Below are 19,921 nucleotides of genomic sequence, written 5' to 3' on the forward strand. Positions count from 1 at the left end.
CCAAGGAATTGGCCTTAGACAACATCAGGTTCAGTATTCATCTCCATATAATGTGTGAGGAAATTTCTCTCAGAAATGCAAGTTTTAGGCAAACTTCAAAACTTTATACAGGACCATCTGAAAGTCTGTCTTTCTCCCCATATCTTTATCTGTATTTTATTTTTATTGTTTTACAGTCCTGTGAATTGAACCCATGTGTGTTCTACCACTGACCCATGCCCTTAGCACTTTTTTATTCTGAGATAGGGTCTCCCTAAGTTGCTGAGGATTGCCTGGAACTTGTGATTCTCCTGCCTCAGCCTCCCCAGTCATTGCTACACAAGCATGGGTAGCCACGTCTGCCTCTGTGTGTCATTTTAAAACCATAATAGTTCAGATTTTGTATGTTTTAACTAGAAAATCTCCATAAGAAGATGTATACAAGCTAGAAATTTTGGCAAAAGCATATTTTAGTCACTTGAAGTAAATGGTATATAGACCAATTGTTTTAGATTTGATTTTTGAGTATTTGCTTTAGAATCTCCAGGGGTTTTTGGCAAAAATGCTTATTTTTAGGCCCCATCCAAGCCAACTGAACAAGAACTTCTAAAGATAGGCTTAAAAATCTGCATGTTTAACAGAGTTCCAGGCAGTTCTTGTACTATTGATAGTATAGAACTTGAGCTTACTTTGTTTTTAATTTAGAGATAATGTGAACTTAAGATGGTTACTGATGAAATTTGAGATTTCATGCATATAAAGTATATAGCACAGACCAAAGTGCTTAGCAGCTCTTTTAGTTGCGATTTTTTTCTCCTAAGGAGTTAGTACATCTTTTAGACTTTGTGGTTATACTATGGTCTCCATTAAATGTGTTCAATTCTACGTTATAGCACGAACATAGCTATAGACACTGTATTTACATATACAGTGTGGCTGTGTTCTAATAAAACTTTACTCCCAGCAACAGGGAGTGGACTGGATTTAGCCTGAGCATATATAGTTTGCCAACTGGTATATTATCTATACAGGATGCATTTTACAAAATGTGTCTGGTTATGAAAAAGTGAAGAAGAGAGTGAGCTTCATTTCTAAACTGATGATAGCTGTCAAGATTTTTGAAAAGTCAGTGCCAGGAATTAGGTAGTTGTTAAACCGTGTATCCCGTTCCTTGCCCCAAAGGATAGGAAAAGAGTACTTAATGATATGATAGAATTTGAAATAAATAAGAAAACCAAAAGCAGTGGTTCTTGTCCCAGTGCAGTAAAATAAGACTGGACTGTCACCTTTAAATTACTCAATTATTGCTGTAATAGACTTTATGCTAAGTGAACAAATTGGAATGTTGCCTTATTGATTATTTATTAACTGTCATTTTCAAATTGAATATTTTAATTTCAGTGAATCTTTTAACTTTTGATTTGTCAGACATAATTACTGAAGATTTTGAGATTGCTTTCTCATGCCTTGATGCTCTCAGACTTTTGTTTGATGACTTTCAATGGCTATTTTGTATTTCTCCCTTTCCCCATTTATTCATAAAAGCTCATATAATGATCTTATGTTTAACCGTAAGTTTCAGTAATAGCAATCACTATTTTCTCTGTCAGCAAACTAGAAGAAGTTGATTTGTTGCTCTTTAAGGAAAAAAAAGTAGGTGGAAAAGAAGGAAAGCTTTTTATTGGAATTATAGAGTAAATCAGGATTTTGTTTAGAGTTTTACATAGTAGAAAATGGTTATTACCATTCTTAGTCATTTTATTGACTGTAAATCTCACCTATTATTTTTGTTTTATTGATTTATAAGGAAATTTTCTTTTGTTTTATTTTCAAGTTTAGGTAAACACAGATCAACCCCTGTACAAGGTTTGCAGATGTTTCTTAGGATCACACTAACCTGAGAACTTGTTTGACCCCCCTCAACAAAGATAGCCTTGTTAGAGAAATATTTACATAGAAAATATTTACATAGAAAAATATAAATATATTAATTGAAGGAACAAGTTGAAATATGTACATAACCATATGAACATATTTGTGTATAAAACAAATTTATTCATACACATATGTAACCATCTACACTCATTAGAATAAAATACATACAATATTTGATACAAATGCCTACAAAGACAAGTACATATATGTATTTCCAAGAAATGAATGTACATATCTAATTTTTTTTCTCAAACATCTTGTGAAAAATTTCAAAAGCAAGAAAAGTTAAAAGCATTGTACAGTGATCACCCATGTACCTGCCACCTATATTCTAGAATTGTTGACAAGTTTGTACTTTATCATATCATTTCATCAAATCATCCATAAGTCCATCTTGTTTTTTAATTTTACTTAATTAATTATGCATTACTGAAGCTTGAACCCAGGGGTGATGTACCACTGAGCTATATCCCCAGCTCTTTTTATTTTTTCTTTTGAGATAGAGTCTCAATAAGTTGTCCAGACTGTCTTTGAATTTGTGTTCCTCCTATCTCAGATTTTGGGGTTGCTGGAATGACAGGCATATGCCACCATGCACAGCTTTATTTTTTTAAATAATATTTCAGAGTGTTGTAGACATCAGTGATCTTCATTCCTAAGCAAGTTAGCATGCATGCATAACATTAACTAAAGCTCAATATTCCCTTATAGTGTAATATACAAAACTTAATCTTACCAAGCTTGGCATGATGGTGTGTGCCAGTAGTTCCAGCCACTTGGAAGGCTGAGTCGAGAGGATGACTTGAGCCCAGGAGATTTATGCCAGCCTGGGCAATGTGGAAAGACCCTGATTTCTTAAGAAAAGGAAAATCTTGAGCATACACACTAATGAAGGATAGTTTTAAACTTGTGTTAATTTATACTTTGGACTGCTAGTTAACAGAAAGTTTAATATCCCTAAGTCAGATAATAAGAAATGTAAATTGATTTTAAAAACTTTTTTTTTTTTTTTTGGGTGGTTTTGTTTTTAAAACTCATGCATTAAGTCACTGTCTTCAATCATATACTTGGGAAAGAATACCAGAAATACCACACTTTCCCCCCTATTTTTGTGCTTGTTTTGCCTGCCCCACCTTAAACATGTGTTTTTATATATCAGCATTCTGTGCAAAACATCCATTTATTCTACTAGCATTTGAATACTTCCTGTGTGCTGGGAATTATTCTGTGGATCACTTGGTGAAAAGTGAAAGGGACCTTATTGTCCACCCCTCCAGGAGTCCATGTATCATGTAGTGGAGGAGTCAGATCACTGAAGGATGCTTAACATTTAGAATGATGAGTGCTGTGACAAAGGTGTACACAGAATACTTATTGCATACCAGACTGAGGGATGAAAGAAAACTTTCCAGATCAGAATACTCATGTCTTTCTGTGTGAGAGAGAAAACATTTTGTTAACTTTGGTCTGACAGGTTACTGTTCTCTTCCCTCCTGCCTAAGAAAGCAGAACAAGTAGCAGTTGAAATAATTTTCAGTTTCCTATATTGACAATTTTAGTTTTCATTTTTATTCACTTAAATTCTTAAGAGTAAGATAAGAGCAATCCAGACAAATGTGTCATGTGATAGTTATGTAGCCTTAGGGAATTAATTATTCTTTTGGTTTTAAAGTACTTATAAAATTGAAAGACTTTTTAATATACTGAGATTTGAACAATTTAACCCATGTGGAATTTATTACTGTGGAACTTATTACTGTGGTGAAGATGTATAAGAAATATAGTAATAAAAGACAATAATGTAGCTTTTGAAAATTGAAATTACCATTTTATCTGTAAATAATATGCTTTATCCATTATGTGTTTGACATTGTGCTAAATGTATAAAGCTACATAAAAATAGTGCCAGCCCTTAAACTATGGTTCTTTACTTTTTAGAGGTCAAGATCCCTTGAGAATCTGGAAAATTGAGACTCCCCCACTTAGGAAATGCACATCCACATATGACTTTGTATGAAATTTTAGGGAGTATTTATTCTCATTGACTTTTTACCCTTGGGGCCTCAATTAAAAATTCATGTCTTAGGAATTAAAATTGCCATATGAGTTAGTAAATTATAAATAGTCATATGAATGTACCTATATATAATAGGAAATTGTACAAATCAAAAGTCATAAGAGGGAAAAAACCCAAATGTTTTTTATTGGTAGGACAGCATTTTCCAATTCTGTAATTTGATTTTTCTGGCACCCTAAATAAGGCAGTAGGCCTCTAATTTTACTTTGTTGCAGAAGATTAAATTTAAGGTTGAGTTCCACTTTGTTTGTAATAACTTGAAAAAGAATAGTTAATGCAGATTTTTTTTTTAATTTCTTTCCTTTTAAGCTTTGTGTCTTGTAAAATGTGAGTTTGCCAAATTTTCTTCATCTGCTACAGATTAGGTATGCCATTGTTGCTGCCATGTGGCGGCGCACCCCCGTGCTTCTTAAACGCACTGACTGGAGGTTTATCGCATCACTTGTTCACATGCACGGAGCCTGGTAACAGCCTCATCTGTATCTTGTTAGCTTCATTTTCTTATTTTTTAAATTTCATTATTTATAAACTCAACATAGCATTTAAAAATAAAGGCTAGTTTTAATGAATTAATGCTACTACAAAAAGTCATTGCTAAAATTTTCATACTGAAACAGATTTTAACTTTTGTTAAAATGATCTATGTTTTAATTAAATTGTATTTACTTTACAAGCAGGCATGTTGTTACCTGCCATTTTAATAATATTCACCAAATTCTAAATATAATTTTGAAAATTGAAATTGAAGCTTTTATTTATGTGGCAAAAGTAAGTGGCAGGACTGGGCTGTGTAATTTTTATTGGCATCTAACAGTTGATATGAGCTCTACAAGAATTAGTGTTTAAAGAGCTAAAGCAATCAACAGCTGCAATTTAAAAAAATTACATATGAAAACTGTTGGCTCAATTGTGCAACTTGGTAAATCTGTGTCCTTTCTGTGAAGGTTTATGGTTGGTTATCTCTTGAATCATTGTGTTTATGCTCTTATTTATTGACACTTTTGTTTAGAAAATTCATCTTATTCTTTTTAAAAATAATACTTTTCCTTCAAAAAGTAATGTTTATTATAAAGAATTTAAAGATTAAAAAAGGAAAAAATTCACTTGTCTATTACCTTTAATAAAACCAGCTGAAACATTTTGTTTTTGCTTATTTCTATTCATCTTTTTTTTCTGTGTTATTTTTAGAAATGAGAATTTTTTATGGTTCTATTTATTTATTTACATTGATGCAAGTATTTTATAATGGTAGTGGTCTTCACCTTCTTACTCATGAGTCCTAGAAAAAAAATTTTTGAACATATTTTGATTTGTCCTTCTGCAGTTCAGTTGAAGCAATTTAGTTAACACTAAAACTTTTTGTGGAATAATGTTTGGGGAATTCAGTAATATAATACTTGTAGTTAAAGTGCAGTGATGATTTATTCTCACCAACATTTTATAATCCTACATTTATTATAACAATATTCATTCAGTTTTGATAACTGGAAGATACTTTGATCATTCTTACTTATTACTGTAGAATTGGCTGTTTTTTGGTAGTGCTGGAAATTGAACCCAGGGTCTTACATGCCTTAGGTAAGCACTTTATTACTGAGTGACATTCCCAGACCTGTTATTTATACAAATTTAAAATTATGTTCAATACAGTTATATTTTTAAAAAACTTTTGTTTTTATGTGAAATCCTACATTACATTTGCCATGACTTTTTTTTTTGTCATATAATTCTGTTTTTCTGTTTGAATATGATAAACATACTTCCCACAAGTTAGACATACAAATCTATATCAACAGAGTTCAAAAACTCTTTTTATTTGGGAAATACCAGTGCATATAGACCATGAATCTGTTTTATTACTGCAGCTTGAAGTTTAAAAGATAGGGCAACTGTGCAGTTGTTACACATTTTATGAATATAAGCAGCTTAGAAATTGTTCTTACAACCATCTCTGTTCATGTGTCCATTGTAACTCCATGCCCCTCTAAGCTTTCGAGTTTGTGTTCCCTGGTATAGATAGTTGACTCATGTTAATTTTTTAAAAACACCTGTCTAGTGTAGACAGTGACGTTAATTTTTTAAAAACCTCTCTTTTTTTTTTTTCTTCTTTTATCTACACAGAACCTGTATTTTATTGACCAAACCCTCCATAATAAGTACTCAAAAATTAAAAACTCCTAAGTAGGGGGTATTTCATTTGTACAGGGAGAACAAGATTATCTTTGGAGAACTATGAAACAATATAACATATAGGTATAACAAAATTTAGAATAGGAATCTTAACTTAGCTTACAGATTCCTTAAATTCGTAAAAACCAAAAACTGTATCTTTGCTCTTTTACAAAGAGCAATGCTGCTCTTTAATGCTGCTTAGGTATGAAAACCTTAGTTATGTAGCATGATATAAATGTAAGAGTATGAGAGCAACCAACTTCATTAAATAAGTGATGTTAATCAAGTGTTATATATTATAAAACTTCTGTAAAAATTTATAAATTCATCTTTTAAAAGTTTATATTTGATTTTCATATAGCGATAAGCTTGCCAGTTTACTGTTGAAATATAGAGTAAACTTTTGTTAAAATGGCGTAGATTATTAATAATTTCCAAAGATAAAGTTATTTCTAATTAAACTTGAATTTTTAAGTTAGTGATGCCCCCATGTGGTGAAAACATATCTTGCTTTTGTTAGAGAATGACTGTATTTTCATTTTTCTTTAATAGAGTGGACATTAGTGTTCACAAGAAGCTGTTGATAAAGAGATGTAATTTGAATTTTGTAAAGCTCATTGCCATAAAATTCACAGCCTTACCCTGTATTGTCTCAGAAGTGCATGTAACCAAGCACGTATGAGACAAAATATTGGAAGCTGTTTAATTACAAATAGCATAGGGATTTTCTGGTCTTGTATGTGATTTCTTAATGTCTTTGTTTTTGTGTCTCACATAGGTGATGTACAGTTCATTGATTATGAATATTCTGGATACAACTACCTGGCATATGATATTGGAAATCATTTCAATGAATTCGCAGGTAAAAACCAGGGTTTAACTAACGGAGTAACATATTTAACTTTGAAATGGTAGTTTCACTTCTTTAAAATGTAGATCAGCTGGGAATAGGAGCAATAATTTTCTCCCTGTTGGTGACTCTTTTTCTTTGTTTTTGTTGATTACTGGAGGAAAGAGATTACCAGATTTTCTTCTTTAATAGCCATCAGTGTATAGGAGAAATAATAATTGTGGTATCTGTTGTGATATTATATGGTGCAAGATGCTTCATAAATCTCAATTCATTTTTTCCCCCCAACATACTTACCTTCTGTAAGGTAGTATTTCCAATTTACATTTAGGGTATATAACTCACCAAGGTCAAAGTAGAATATTGAGAACTAAGATTTGAACCTAGTTTTTTTTTTTTTTAATGTACCGTGGATTGAACTCAGGGACGCTTGGCTACTGAGCCACATCCCCAGCCCTGTTTTGTATTTTATTTAGAGACAGGATCTCACTGAATTGCTTAGCCCCTCGCTTTTGCTAACTTTGGCTTTGAACTCTTGATCCTCCTGCCCTAGCCTCCTGAGCTCCCTAGCCTCCTGAGCTGCTGGGATTACAAGCATGTGCTACCTAGCCTGGCTGGAACCCAGTATTTTTTATCATTTGAAAATCTTGCTGGGGCTGAGGGTATATAGCTCAGTGGTTGAGGGCTTACTTAGCATGTGGGAGGCTCTGGTTTTGATCCCCAGCAGCAGATACAACGTGTACACACACACACACACACACACACACACAGAGAGCCATTGTTGTTTGTATTGTAAACTTGGGCTTTTGAATATTTTTAACTGAGAAGCTCAAGAATTTTCTTTTGTAACTTGGTTATGGCTGTTGAAGAATTGTTCATTTGTACTCCTGAATACTAAATTTACAATCGCATTCAAGTATAAAAGCTTATTTTTAAAAAAAATGTAAGTGGAATTAATTTTCATTTTGTGACTGCATTTAGAAGCATGAAATGTCCTAAAAGTAAAGAATTAGGAAATTTCCCTAGATGTTATACATCTAGAATATTTGATTATTGAATTTGTATTTGTGTACTTTATGTGTTCTTGTGTTTATATTGTTGGCTTCCAAACTGGGAAATATAGGTGGGAAAAAGTTCTTTTACACATTTCCAGTTATTTCTCTCTACCATGCTTATCATATATATGCCCATAGCCCCACCTATGTGCTGCACATATTTTCACATATCTGTAAAAGGGGAAATCAACTGCATATAATGAGATATCACCTTGTTAGTAATACAGAGAGTCACACTGTGGATGCGAAAGAGAAAATTACAGTGATAAGTTTTGTAAGAAAATAATTGAGTTAAAGCTTGAAAGTTAGGTAGAAGTTGGATGTATAAATAGAAGAGAAGGAAGGCACTTCAGGAAAGAGGAAGAAAACTTTGACATAAGTTGCTTGTTTTTGTGGGATATAAAATTCCTGAAGGACAAAAGAAAGTTTTAAGACTAGAAAGGTTTATATAAATTCATGAAAAACTTTGAATACAGGACAAAATAGTAGGAACTATGTCTTCTAGATGAGTATTTTTCAAACTGCAGATCATCAAATTGAATTTGTGGGGTATTAACCTTTTCTTAAAAACAAGGAATGGAAAAAATATCAGAGTTGGAAGATCTGAGGTCTCTGTAAAAAAATATTCTTTCTTTCCACAAGTCATGGTCAAAAAAGTTTTAGAGCCACAGTTTGAGGTAGTGCTTCAAATATTAGTGCCCTTAAGGATATCCTGGGGATCCTTTGTTTATTGAAATGTAGATTTTGGACTTCTGATGCATGCCAGTGGTTCAAGTTACATACTTTGTGGAAAAACTGAAGCAATGAGAATTGTTATGGTGATCATCTTTATTGTGTCTCAGAGCTTAAACTAGCATAGCATACACAAAAATAGTTTGGTTTATTATTTTAACAAATGTTATTTACCTAATGTCTAGTATTATAACCAGAAATGGAAACACTTTATTTTATGGAAAAAAAAAAAAAAAAGGTGATGGTAATGATTATTAAGGTATGTGGAAGGGTGTCAGTTTTTAAAATCTACAGTGTATTTTTTTTCCCTAAAGGTGTAAGTGATGTAGACTATAGTCTCTATCCAGATAGAGAACTACAGGGCCAGTGGCTGCGTTCTTACCTTGAAGCATACAAGGAATATAAAGGGTTTGGGACTGAAGTTACTGAAAAGGAGGTAGAAATACTCTTCATTCAAGTCAATCAGTTTGCATTGGTAAGTTTATTAAATGTAAGCAATAAATGAAAGATTCTTAATATCTTTATTTTCAGTTTTGTGAATTTTTGTTGAACATAATGAAAAAACTTGACTGTTTACAGTTATTATTACCCTAAATTGTTTTGTTTCCTTCACTACTATGTCTACAGCCCATAGACCAGTGCTTGGAAATATTAAATAATAAGTACTCAGTAATTATTTGTTCAGGAAAAGGATTCTTTAGTTAAGGTTAGGATTGATGTGTAAAGCAGTTTCTTTTATTGATTCTTTGTTATAAAAAAGCATATAATCATAGGAAGATTTATGGGAAATGAGGTTTTCAACAATATATTTAATCCTCACATCTCAGTGTTATCACAATAAAAGTAGATTGGAAGAACCAGAATGTTTTTATGATTTAATCTAGTGTATTATCTTCTTGACCTTTATTCATAAGCAATTCTTTTTCTTTTCCTTTAATTCTTTTTAGTTGTATGTGACAGTAAATTTTGACATATTTATACAAATATGGACTATTTCTTATTTTAATTAGGAACCCAGTCCTGTGGATGTACATCATGTGGAGATTCACTCTGGGGCATTCATATATTTACATAGGAAAGTTATATCAGATTCATTCCATTGTCTTTCTTATTCCTGTCCCCTCATCTCTTCCCTTCATTTCCCTTTATCTAATCCTCTGAACATCTATCCCCCGTCTACCCCTTGTTGTGTGTTAGCATCCACATATCAGAGAGAACATTTGACCTTTATTTTTTGGGATTAACTTATTTCACTTAGCATGGTAGTCTCCAGATCCATCCATTTACTGGCAAATGTCATAAAGTCATTTTTCTTTATGGCTGAGTAATATTACATTGTGTATATATACCACATTTTCTTTATTCAGTCATCTGTTGATGACTGTTGACCACAGTTTCTTTATTCAGGCATCTAGGTTGTTGGTTCCTTAGTTTGGCTATTGTGAATTGAGTTGCTATAAACATTAATGTGACTTTGTCACTGTAGTATGCTGATTTTAATTCCTTTGGATATATACCGAGGAGTGTGGGATAGCTGTGTCATATGGTGGTTCCTTTCCTAGTTTTTTGAGGAATCTCCATATTGCTTTCCAGAGTAGTGGTACCAATTTGCAGTTCTACTAGCAATGTATAAATGTATCCTTTCCCCCACATCCTCATCAGCATTTATTGTTACTTATATTCTTGGTAGTTGCTGTTCTGACTGGAGTGAGGTGAAGTATCAGTGTAGTTATAATTTGCATTTCTCTAATTGCTAGAGATGTTGAACATTTTTTCATCTATTTTTTGGCCATTCATATTTCTTCTTTTGTGACGTGCCTGTTTAGTTCTTCTATCCATTTATTGATTGGGTTTTTTGTTTTTGGGGTGGTAAGTTTTTTGAGTTCTTTATATATCCTGGAAATTAATGCCCTATCTGAGGTGCAGGTGGCAAAGATTTCTAAACCCTTCTATAGGCTCTCTCTTTACACTCTTGATTGTTTCCTTTGTTGTGAAGAAGCTTTTTAGTTTGATACTATCCCATTTATTTATCTCCATTTCTCTCTCTCGTTCTCTCTCTCTCTCTTTCTTGATTTTACTTCTTGCGCTCAAGGAGCCTTGTTGAAGAAGTCGGTTTCTAAGCCGACATGATGGAGTGTTGGGCCTACATTTTTCTTCTACCAGGTGCAGGGTCTCTGGTCTAATGCCTAGGTCCTTGATCCGCTTTGAGTTGAATTTTGTGCAGGATGAGAGGTAGGGGTTAAATTTCATTCTGCTACATATGGATTTACAATTTCCCAGAACCATTTGTTGAGGTTGTTTTTTCTCCAGTGTATGTTTATGGCACCTTTGTCTAATTGAGATAATTGTATTTATATGGGTATGTGTCTGTGTCTTCTGTTCCATTGTTCTTCATGTCTGTTTTGATACCAATACCATGCTGTTTTTATTACTGTAACTCTGAAGTATAATTTAAGGTCTGGTGTTGAGATGCTAGACATCTTATATACTGTTTCCTCCTTTAGGGAATCCTCTCTCCTTCATTGCTTGTCATTAAGAATACAGAATATGTATAAAATGATTTATAATATAAAGCCACTTTGACAAGGGGAAAATAGAATTTAAATAAGATTTGAGTATACATTATTTTATGTTATTTTTATATTTTCATTACTGTAATTTGAACCCAGGGGCACTTTATCACTAAGCTACATCTCCAGCCCTTTTGAAGTTTATATTTTATTTTGAGATGAGGTTGCTAAATTGCTGTCTCTTGCCTCAACTTCCCAAGTCACTGGGATTATAGGCATGGACCACTGCACTGACTTACATATTTTTAAATAAATTGTTAGTAGATATTTATTGTTAAAGACATGATGAAGACTTCTGAAGATTTTACTTGTTACTGATTATTCACTATAGTCGATGAGTATTGAGATAGCAGCAAACAAGTGTAGGTATCTGCATTATAAAATCAATTAGAATATGTATTTTTTTAAGCTTTGAAGAAATTTTAAACACATTCTAAGTAAAATAAAAGTTACTTAGGACTTTTTCAGAAAATGATTTATATTATTAGTTTACCATATAAAGACCTTTGAATGTTTCTTTCCAGCAAGGGTAAGTAGCTTAGAAATTAAAATGTCCTTTACCCAGTGTGATGGCACATGCCTGTAATCCCAGTGAATCTGAAGACTAAGGCAGGAGGATCACAAGTTAAAGCCATCCTGGGCATTTTACCATGACACCTGTCTTAAAATAAAAAATAAAAAGGGTTGGAGGTGTTGCTTGGTGGTAAAGCACCCCTAGGTTCAATCCCCAGTACCTCCCAAAATAATGATAATAATAAATAAAGCCCTTTAACAGCCCTTAAATTTACATAGCTTCCACATGTGAGAGACATAGTATAAATAAATCACAGGCTGTTGATTTTATTTGGACATAACTTCTCTGTTTTGGGAATGCAGATAATGAATGGGCTGTTTCCTGCCTTTTCTTTGTATCCATTTAGAGTTTAATGTTATATATAAATTTTCCATTTTTCACTCTATAAAAAATGCTGCATGCCAACGTGAGATTTTTGCAAGGTTTTATGTATCATACTTCTTTAGTGTAGAATCATTAATTTATATCACTATATGAATAAAAAATAAAAAGTGGTTGAGAAATAACAGTGACCAACTATTCTCAAAATGTGCTAGGTTGATGTTATTTTTAAGCTTAGAATGACCTCTTAATTTCTTAGTCTTTTTCACTACAGAACAAACTTAGAAGAGATTAGATACCATCTGCAGATAATTTTGTATTGCTTAAAAATACTCCAATGCGATTTATACTGGTGATTCTCAAGTGTTCTGGTCTTAAACCTTTTTTACCCTTTAAAGAAATTTTGAATACCTCCATGAGCTTTTGTTTATGTAAGCAAATTATCAATATTTATCATATTAGATATTAAAACAAAAATTCAAAATATTTATTCAACATATTTAAAGGTAAACTCATTAAGATAAATATCACTTATAAAAATAACTTTTCCAAAGCAAAAATAAACTTTTTTAGCGTGAAGAGTAGCATTATTTTACATTTTTGTAAATTTCTTTTTCGAGTGATAGATGATAGCTAGATTGTCATATATTTCTGCATTCTATGTTGTGATATATTGTTTCAGTTGAAGTGCATGAATAAAATAGTTTCACACACTTATGTTGTTGGAAAAGAGTTTTACCTTTTCAGATAATTGTATGTATTCTTTATTGATATTATATCAGAACTCAACTATTTCTTTTAAGATTAATAGCAGTGTGTAAACTGAGCATATCAATTTTTTTAAACTCTGTGACCTTAAAATTTGTTTATTTGTACAATTTTTTACCAGTATGTGATTTTATAATTTTAACATTGTTAGTTACTTAGAAAATATTGATTCATTAAATTATGTAGGACTATCAAATATTGATGAATCTTATATCAAAAAATCATACACATTGATAAATATAACTTATTATCAGGAAAGTTGATAGTACTGTATTGAGAAACTGTTAGGTTTACAGAATCAAATGTGTCTTTTCTCAAGTTCTAATTTTAAGGTGAAAACTGAAGTTTTTTTCATTGGCAACAAATGCTATCAGTTATTTTCTTTCAAAAGACAAATTCTTTTTTATATTTAAGAAAATACCTGCCAGATGCTCAAGTCCAAGAATTCTAGTTCTTATATCAGTCATTTTTTCCCTAAGTTAAAATAGTGTTTTATTAAAAATGTGCAAATTCAACTCATAGCTCAACTACATAAGTGCTTTTCCTTAGACAACCATTATACTGTGATATATAGGTAACCCTGCTTGTATATTTCTTATTTCACCCCATAAAATATTAGAACAATGTTTACCCTGAGGAAGAGATTTGATGAAATTACTAGTTTCAGTGGCTTCATATTGGACATCCTTTAGTGTGTTGTGGCAAAGAAAAAGACCTGTAATAGTACAGTTTCCTGCTGCTGTATTGACTCATATTATGATTCCAGCAACTTTACCCATCATTGATTCTCCTTGCCCTTCCCCACTGTTGATTTTGAACTATCAGTGCAAATATTAACATAGTGAAAAAACAAGTAACATATTATTATTAAGGAAATAGTTCTGGATCTCAGAAGCCTCCCATGGGTTCATGCACTAGTTGCTCAATTTACTTTTCATATGTGTCATTTGTTGTACATAAATTTTTATATATTGTCATTTGTGTCAACTCCTATGGGACACTGGGGTTGAGAACCACTGATTGAGATACTTAAAAGAATATCATCTGATTATTCATTTCTCAAGATACTTCCTTAGGTAAAACCTTGAAGTCCATTTTTGAAAATCTTCACATTTTTATCATTCTGATTTTGTTTAATAACAATAGCTAATACTCTCTTGAATGTTCTTTACATGCCAGCTACAGACACTATTATACCTGTTTTTTACAGGTGAGGAAACAAAGGCAAAGAATGGTTAATTAGATTACTCAAGGCTACACTCCAAAGCCTAGCTTTTCAAAAACTGTTATGCTTCATGTTTGTGTGACTTTAGCTGATTACAGTTTGTACATTGTTTATTCTTTTTGTATCTGTATTTGGTAGGAAGTTATCTATCCTGTTACTATTTTTTGAGGAAGGCAAAGTAAATAGAGGTCTTCAACTTGAAAAACTTTTTAAACCATATATGATTTCCATTTATCTTTAAAATAATCCTGTATGGAATACTGAATGACTGATAATAAATCTTACAAATGATAGTTCTGACACTAAAAATTTGTGACTTATTAAAGGTTACCAAGTGAGTTAGCCAGGACTTGAACCTGTGCATCGTATAATATAAATTAAGAATTCTTTCTGGTACGCTGCTGCTTCACATACAAAATCAGGTTTTTAAAAGTAACAAGGTTGGGCCTGGGGATATGGCTCAGTTGGTAGAGTGCTTGCCTCACAAGCACAAGGCCCTGGGTTCAATCCCCAGCACCATAAAAAACAAAAACAAAAACAAAACAAAAAAAAGAAGTAACAAGGTTCAGAGCTATTAAGTAATATTTTCCTAGAGGCCCGTTACTGCTTTTGCTATAGTGAATTTAACTGAAATAAAAACCTTTATCTTTAAGATTTTTTTTTTTTTTTTTTTTTTGGTTACAGTTAGAGTATTTCTAGTTAGAATAGATTCTTACTTTTGGGAAAGTAAAATCTTACCAGAATTTAAAAAATACTATTAGGTCTAATTGGAAATAGATTGCACAGTACACACAGTTATTTATAGTTACTATTTACATGGTAATTTCTCTTTAAGTCTTAAGATAATTTTTTGCTGCCATAAAGTTTGTTACTTTTTGTTATGGTTGGTTATGGAGAGATTTTTCTTTTTTTTTTTTTTTTTTTTTGCGTTGCTGGGGATTGAACTCAGGGCCTTGTGCTTGCGAGGCGAGCACTCTACCAACTGAGCTATCTCCCCAGCCCTATTATGGTTGGTTATACAGAATTGACCATTAAAGTTATTTTCAGATGTCTGTTGCTCCTAGAACATTGTTCTCATTTTAAGTATATTTGTTATTTCTGAGGTTTGTATTTTCATGTCTTTATGTCAAGAAGGAAAGACCTCTAATAATATATGTTATAGGAAAGCCTGTTAGCAGTTATAGCCATCATCTGACTGTGCTGATACAAAGCAAGGTACAGGAATTGGACTTTATTTTTTAAGTGATTGTAATTTACTGTAACCTCTTTGATTATAGATGAGTAAGAGATCTGTATCTATCCAATAACTATATTGTCCAGTATTTTCTGTGTTTTTAAGATAATTTGTATAAAAAAGAACAGTAAGAAACTAAGTATTGGGGCTGGAGAAGGGTGTAGCTCACAGGAGATTCTAGATTTAATTCCTAGCAGGAGAGAGGGAAGGAGGGAGAGGAAGGAAGGAAAGAAAGACCATGCATGTAATTGATGAAGAGAGTAGAATTAACATTTTTATATTAGTTTTATAAAGAAATCCATTAATGTAATTCTTTATTTTTCTTTTCCCCTTTTAAGGCTTCTCATTTCTTTTGGGGATTGTGGGCTTTGATTCAAGCCAAATATTCTACTATTGAGTTTGATTTTCTTGGGTAAGTTCAATTTTATTATATTTATTGCATTTGTCTCTACTTTTGTTTGAATTAACATTTAGGACTCATAGGGAACATCATTATAGTTATTTTCAGTCATTACAAGGGCTGCATGCATTTAATAATTTGGTTTGTAAAGAAATCTGGTAGAAGCTGTTAAGTGCTCTCTGTATTAGAAGTGTCCAGTAGGTGGTGCAGTAAACTAAAAATATGTCCTTTGAAAATCTTAAAACTTATTAAAAAAAAAAAACAACTTAGAAGAGTGAGTGGAAATTAAAGAAGGGATGATATTAAGTTTTTTAACTTTGACTGATATTGTCATTATTCTCTTTTCTCACTAGGTATGCAATTGTTCGTTTTAACCAGTACTTTAAAATGAAACCTGAGGTTACTGCATTAAAAGTGCCTGAGTAAAGAAGAGATTTAATTATTCTCAAGTAGCCGAGCAATGCTTGTGAATTGTTTTCTTAAGAAATTCCAAAAAGCCAATATTTGTTAAAATTCTGTTACTTAATTTGGTTATCTTGCTTTACAAATTATGCCTCAACCAACCGATCTATTTTTTAAATAGACTGAGCAGTGTCACAAAGTATACGTACCTACTGCTATCAGTATGTGGTGGATTAGAAATTTGTTAAATCTGCAAAAGGTATAAAGATGTCAGTTTAAGCCTTTCTGTGATAATTTAATCTGTTATATGTGAATTATTTATTATAAATTTAACATGATCTGTGACTTCTTTCATCTGATTCATCTGTTTGTTGAGTGTATGCAATGAAAATGTTCCAGAGAAATTTAAGTTTTATGTTAATAAGATTAATTTTAGAAACTTTCTGGTTGTTCATTGTAACCTTTTTATCTTGATTCACTCGAAGTAAAATGAATTACTTACTCTTGAAATATCAGTCATTGATTGGTATAGATAATGTTAGGGTGTTCATATAAAAATATCTGCTTAGAAGGGAAAAATGCATTTACGATTCTGTTGGTGGTTTGTTTTGAATTGAATATTGGAAAACATTTTCCTTTGGGGAATTACAACTTAGAATTAAATTCTTGTCTCTTTATGTGGTCTGGAAGTATATTTACCACATAACTCTGGAATAAGAATAATGACTTGATGTTACCAAAATCTGTAGTTTGTAATGTTTTCAAATGTTAAATGTGGACATTGAAGTTACTAGTTTCAGGTTTTAAAATTTCATGATATCAAATTGTTTCTAACCCCAAATTTTGTTTTACTTAATTGAGATACTCTGTTTTCATTTATTACATAATAGCTTGTATTGTTAGTTTTTGAAACAAATACACAAAGTTGTTATTCTTGTAAACAAGAAAATATCATTTAGATTGATTCTTTTTTAAAAATCTGTTCAGATTCATTCCTTTTTTGGTTTCATGTTTTACTTTGGGTCCTGTCTTTAGAGTGATAGCAGATAAATTACTTGATACCTGTAATTTCAGAGTAATATGTTGAGGCAGTTAAATGAGTTAAATAAGGAATATGGAGGACACTGATCTCTTGTATACTTAAAATCTGACAAACAACAAAATGTGAATTAAGCAGAAAGACTTGTGATAAGAGGGCTTCTGTTGTTTTGATGTGTCTTTTTTTTTTAAGTACGTATTTGTTTTGGGGTGAGAGGGAGGCAGTTATATGGAAGAAAGTTAGATCTTTGGGGGTAGATAGGAAGGCTTCAAGTTTTGAAGACTGCTCTGTGGAGTTGAGCAGTCATGGTTAACTTTACTTAGAAAATTAGTCTGACAGGCTTTGCACTTTCGTCACGTAAGTGCTCATGTACAGAGTTGGCTTACTGGATCTGCATATTTAAAGTATGCAACTACAAATTTATCCTCTGAGAAATCTTCTGGGGAGTCTGATATATTATTCCAAATGACTTATATTCTCAGACAAGTGCTTTAAAATACTTGGATTATCTCAAGATAATAAAGTAAGTAGAAACACTTAAAGGCCATTTAAAATGGTACATTCTAGTTACATAAATAGAATCTTAAAATATGTTTGTATTTGTAACAGTGTTAGAGCAAAATTTGGTTTCTACCTCCCCAATGTTATAAATGTTCACTTTTGTTTTTATAAACCATATTATTGTAAGATCAATAAAATTTTACTTAGTTGATTAAATGAATGGAACCAATTAAATAATTAATAGCTTTTTATAATGTTAAAATGAACTCAAAAATTGTTTTTGGGTGGAATTTTCATCTGTTGTTGGAACATTAGCTTAGAATGATGAAGAATATGTAATGCTAATGTAATTGATTTTTTGCTTTCTGCCTTTTAAAGTCCAAGAGTATATATCTTGTACTACTATGGGAGGAAATAAGATCACTTTTCTACCTTACTTCATAATCTTACTTCAAACTGTTTATTGAGTGGAGATTCACTGAGCCTTTGTTGGTAGACTGTGCTTAGCTGCTAGCTGTGATACTAAGGGTTTCAGAGAGATCCGTATAGGGTTGAATGTAGTCAGGAATAAAGGCTGTCACTTTAGTCCTGGAAGAAGTATGCATTGGATCTTGGGAACAAGTTAGGATACTTAAACTGATGCCCTCATTCTGTCTAAACTTGGGGTGTTGTGATGCTCCTTCTTCCTGTACAGGTTTTGGGGATCATGGTGCAGACTAACAATAGGGTTCAAAATCGCTTCTCTTTATATTGACCATTTAAGGGATTCTAAAGAAGAGTAAATCTCAACAGCACTCTAAAATCATCCCTCCAAAATTTGTCTTGTGGCTTGCTGAGATATCAGTTGCCTTTTTTTGTTAAGCTAAGGAACTTGAATGCCTTACCTAATCACTCAACTGGTAGTAAGCTCATTTTGTATATATGAAAATGGTTGTTAGAAGTGGCTTTCATATATGTTCAATGTTAGTCAATAGACCATAGTGGCCTCAATGCTTTTAACAAGCAAAATTCCACCCCCTCCTTTTTTCCCCCCTTATATATTTGTATGATCTTACCTAACCAATGATATTTGATTTTTTTTTTTTTCCTTTCCTGACCCCGTGCTACCAACATTTTCTGGAAATCAAAGAGATGTGGTAGCAAATCATACTGTTGACATGATCATATGAGATCAATATGAGCACAAAACTCATCAACTAGGTCTGCCTGGAATGTGTATAAAGCAGTGTAAATAAAAATTTGTAAATAAGTGTGAATTGTATCTTGCATATGAGATTGTGTATTGTTTTGCATTCTCTTCCCTTTTGTAGACATTTTTCTGTCAGGAAATGAATCTAGTTCATTGCTTTTAGACTGAAAATAGCCAACAGTTATGGCTGAACAGTAAGGTAACAGGAACTGGAAGTAGGGTTTTATCAGCTTTGGTTAATGTCAGTAATTATTTATTTAGCCTCTCAGTGCCTAATAAGACTTTTCTCCATTTTTTAGTTGGCCGTCAATTATTGTAAGGTTAGCTTCCTGGAAGCAGTGGATTTATGTACTGTTACATTATTAGAGTTTCATTCTTTGAGTCATGATTCTACTAAACTAAAGGAAATTGAAAATACAGCTTAATGATTACATACTGAAGTATTACCTTTTCCTGTTTGTGGAAATATTTTTGTTAATATTTTCTACAAAAAAAAAAAACCCTTTGAAGTTTAATGTGACTCTAAATCCCATAAATAAAGAGATGGCAAATAACTGCTCCTAAACTTAATCATTTCTCAGGTGACTTCTCTAAAGTTGTTCATTGTAGAATTATAAAAGATAAGATATAGGTAATCCTTTAATGACAACTATATCCATTGTTTTGCTAAAAATATATACTTTAACTTCATAAGTATGTTAACTAAAGCTTAAAGTTCCCCCAAACACTCTCAATTAAAAGTTTAAAATCTCCACTTTTAAAATTATTCAGATATTTCCTTTTTACATTATATAGAGAACTTCTGTACCATTTTTTAGTTCATTACTTCATAATATAAATGAAAATATTGTCAATTTGTTTTTCTGTTTTAAATTGTTAATTGTTTTTAATTGTTGCA

The 19,921-nt window shown here is 31.9% G+C and overlaps 1 protein-coding gene across 1 annotated transcript in view; it reads left to right on the forward strand.

The window, feature by feature from the left end:
* The window catches only part of Etnk1 (ethanolamine kinase 1), a 66,757-nt gene extending 47,207 nt beyond the window's left edge, over nucleotides 1-19,550 (forward strand). Inside the window, 4 exon segments of the mRNA XM_047549264.1 lie at nucleotides 6,942-7,025; nucleotides 9,115-9,275; nucleotides 15,831-15,904; nucleotides 16,246-19,550. Coding sequence (XP_047405220.1) covers nucleotides 6,942-7,025; nucleotides 9,115-9,275; nucleotides 15,831-15,904; nucleotides 16,246-16,318 — 392 coding nt within the window. The 3' untranslated portion in view covers nucleotides 16,319-19,550.
* The last annotated feature ends 371 nt before the right edge of the window (nucleotides 19,551-19,921 follow it).

This window comes from Sciurus carolinensis, chromosome 4 (assembly GCF_902686445.1).
Source record: "Sciurus carolinensis chromosome 4, mSciCar1.2, whole genome shotgun sequence".
NCBI classification, from domain to species: Eukaryota; Metazoa; Chordata; class Mammalia; order Rodentia; family Sciuridae; genus Sciurus; species Sciurus carolinensis.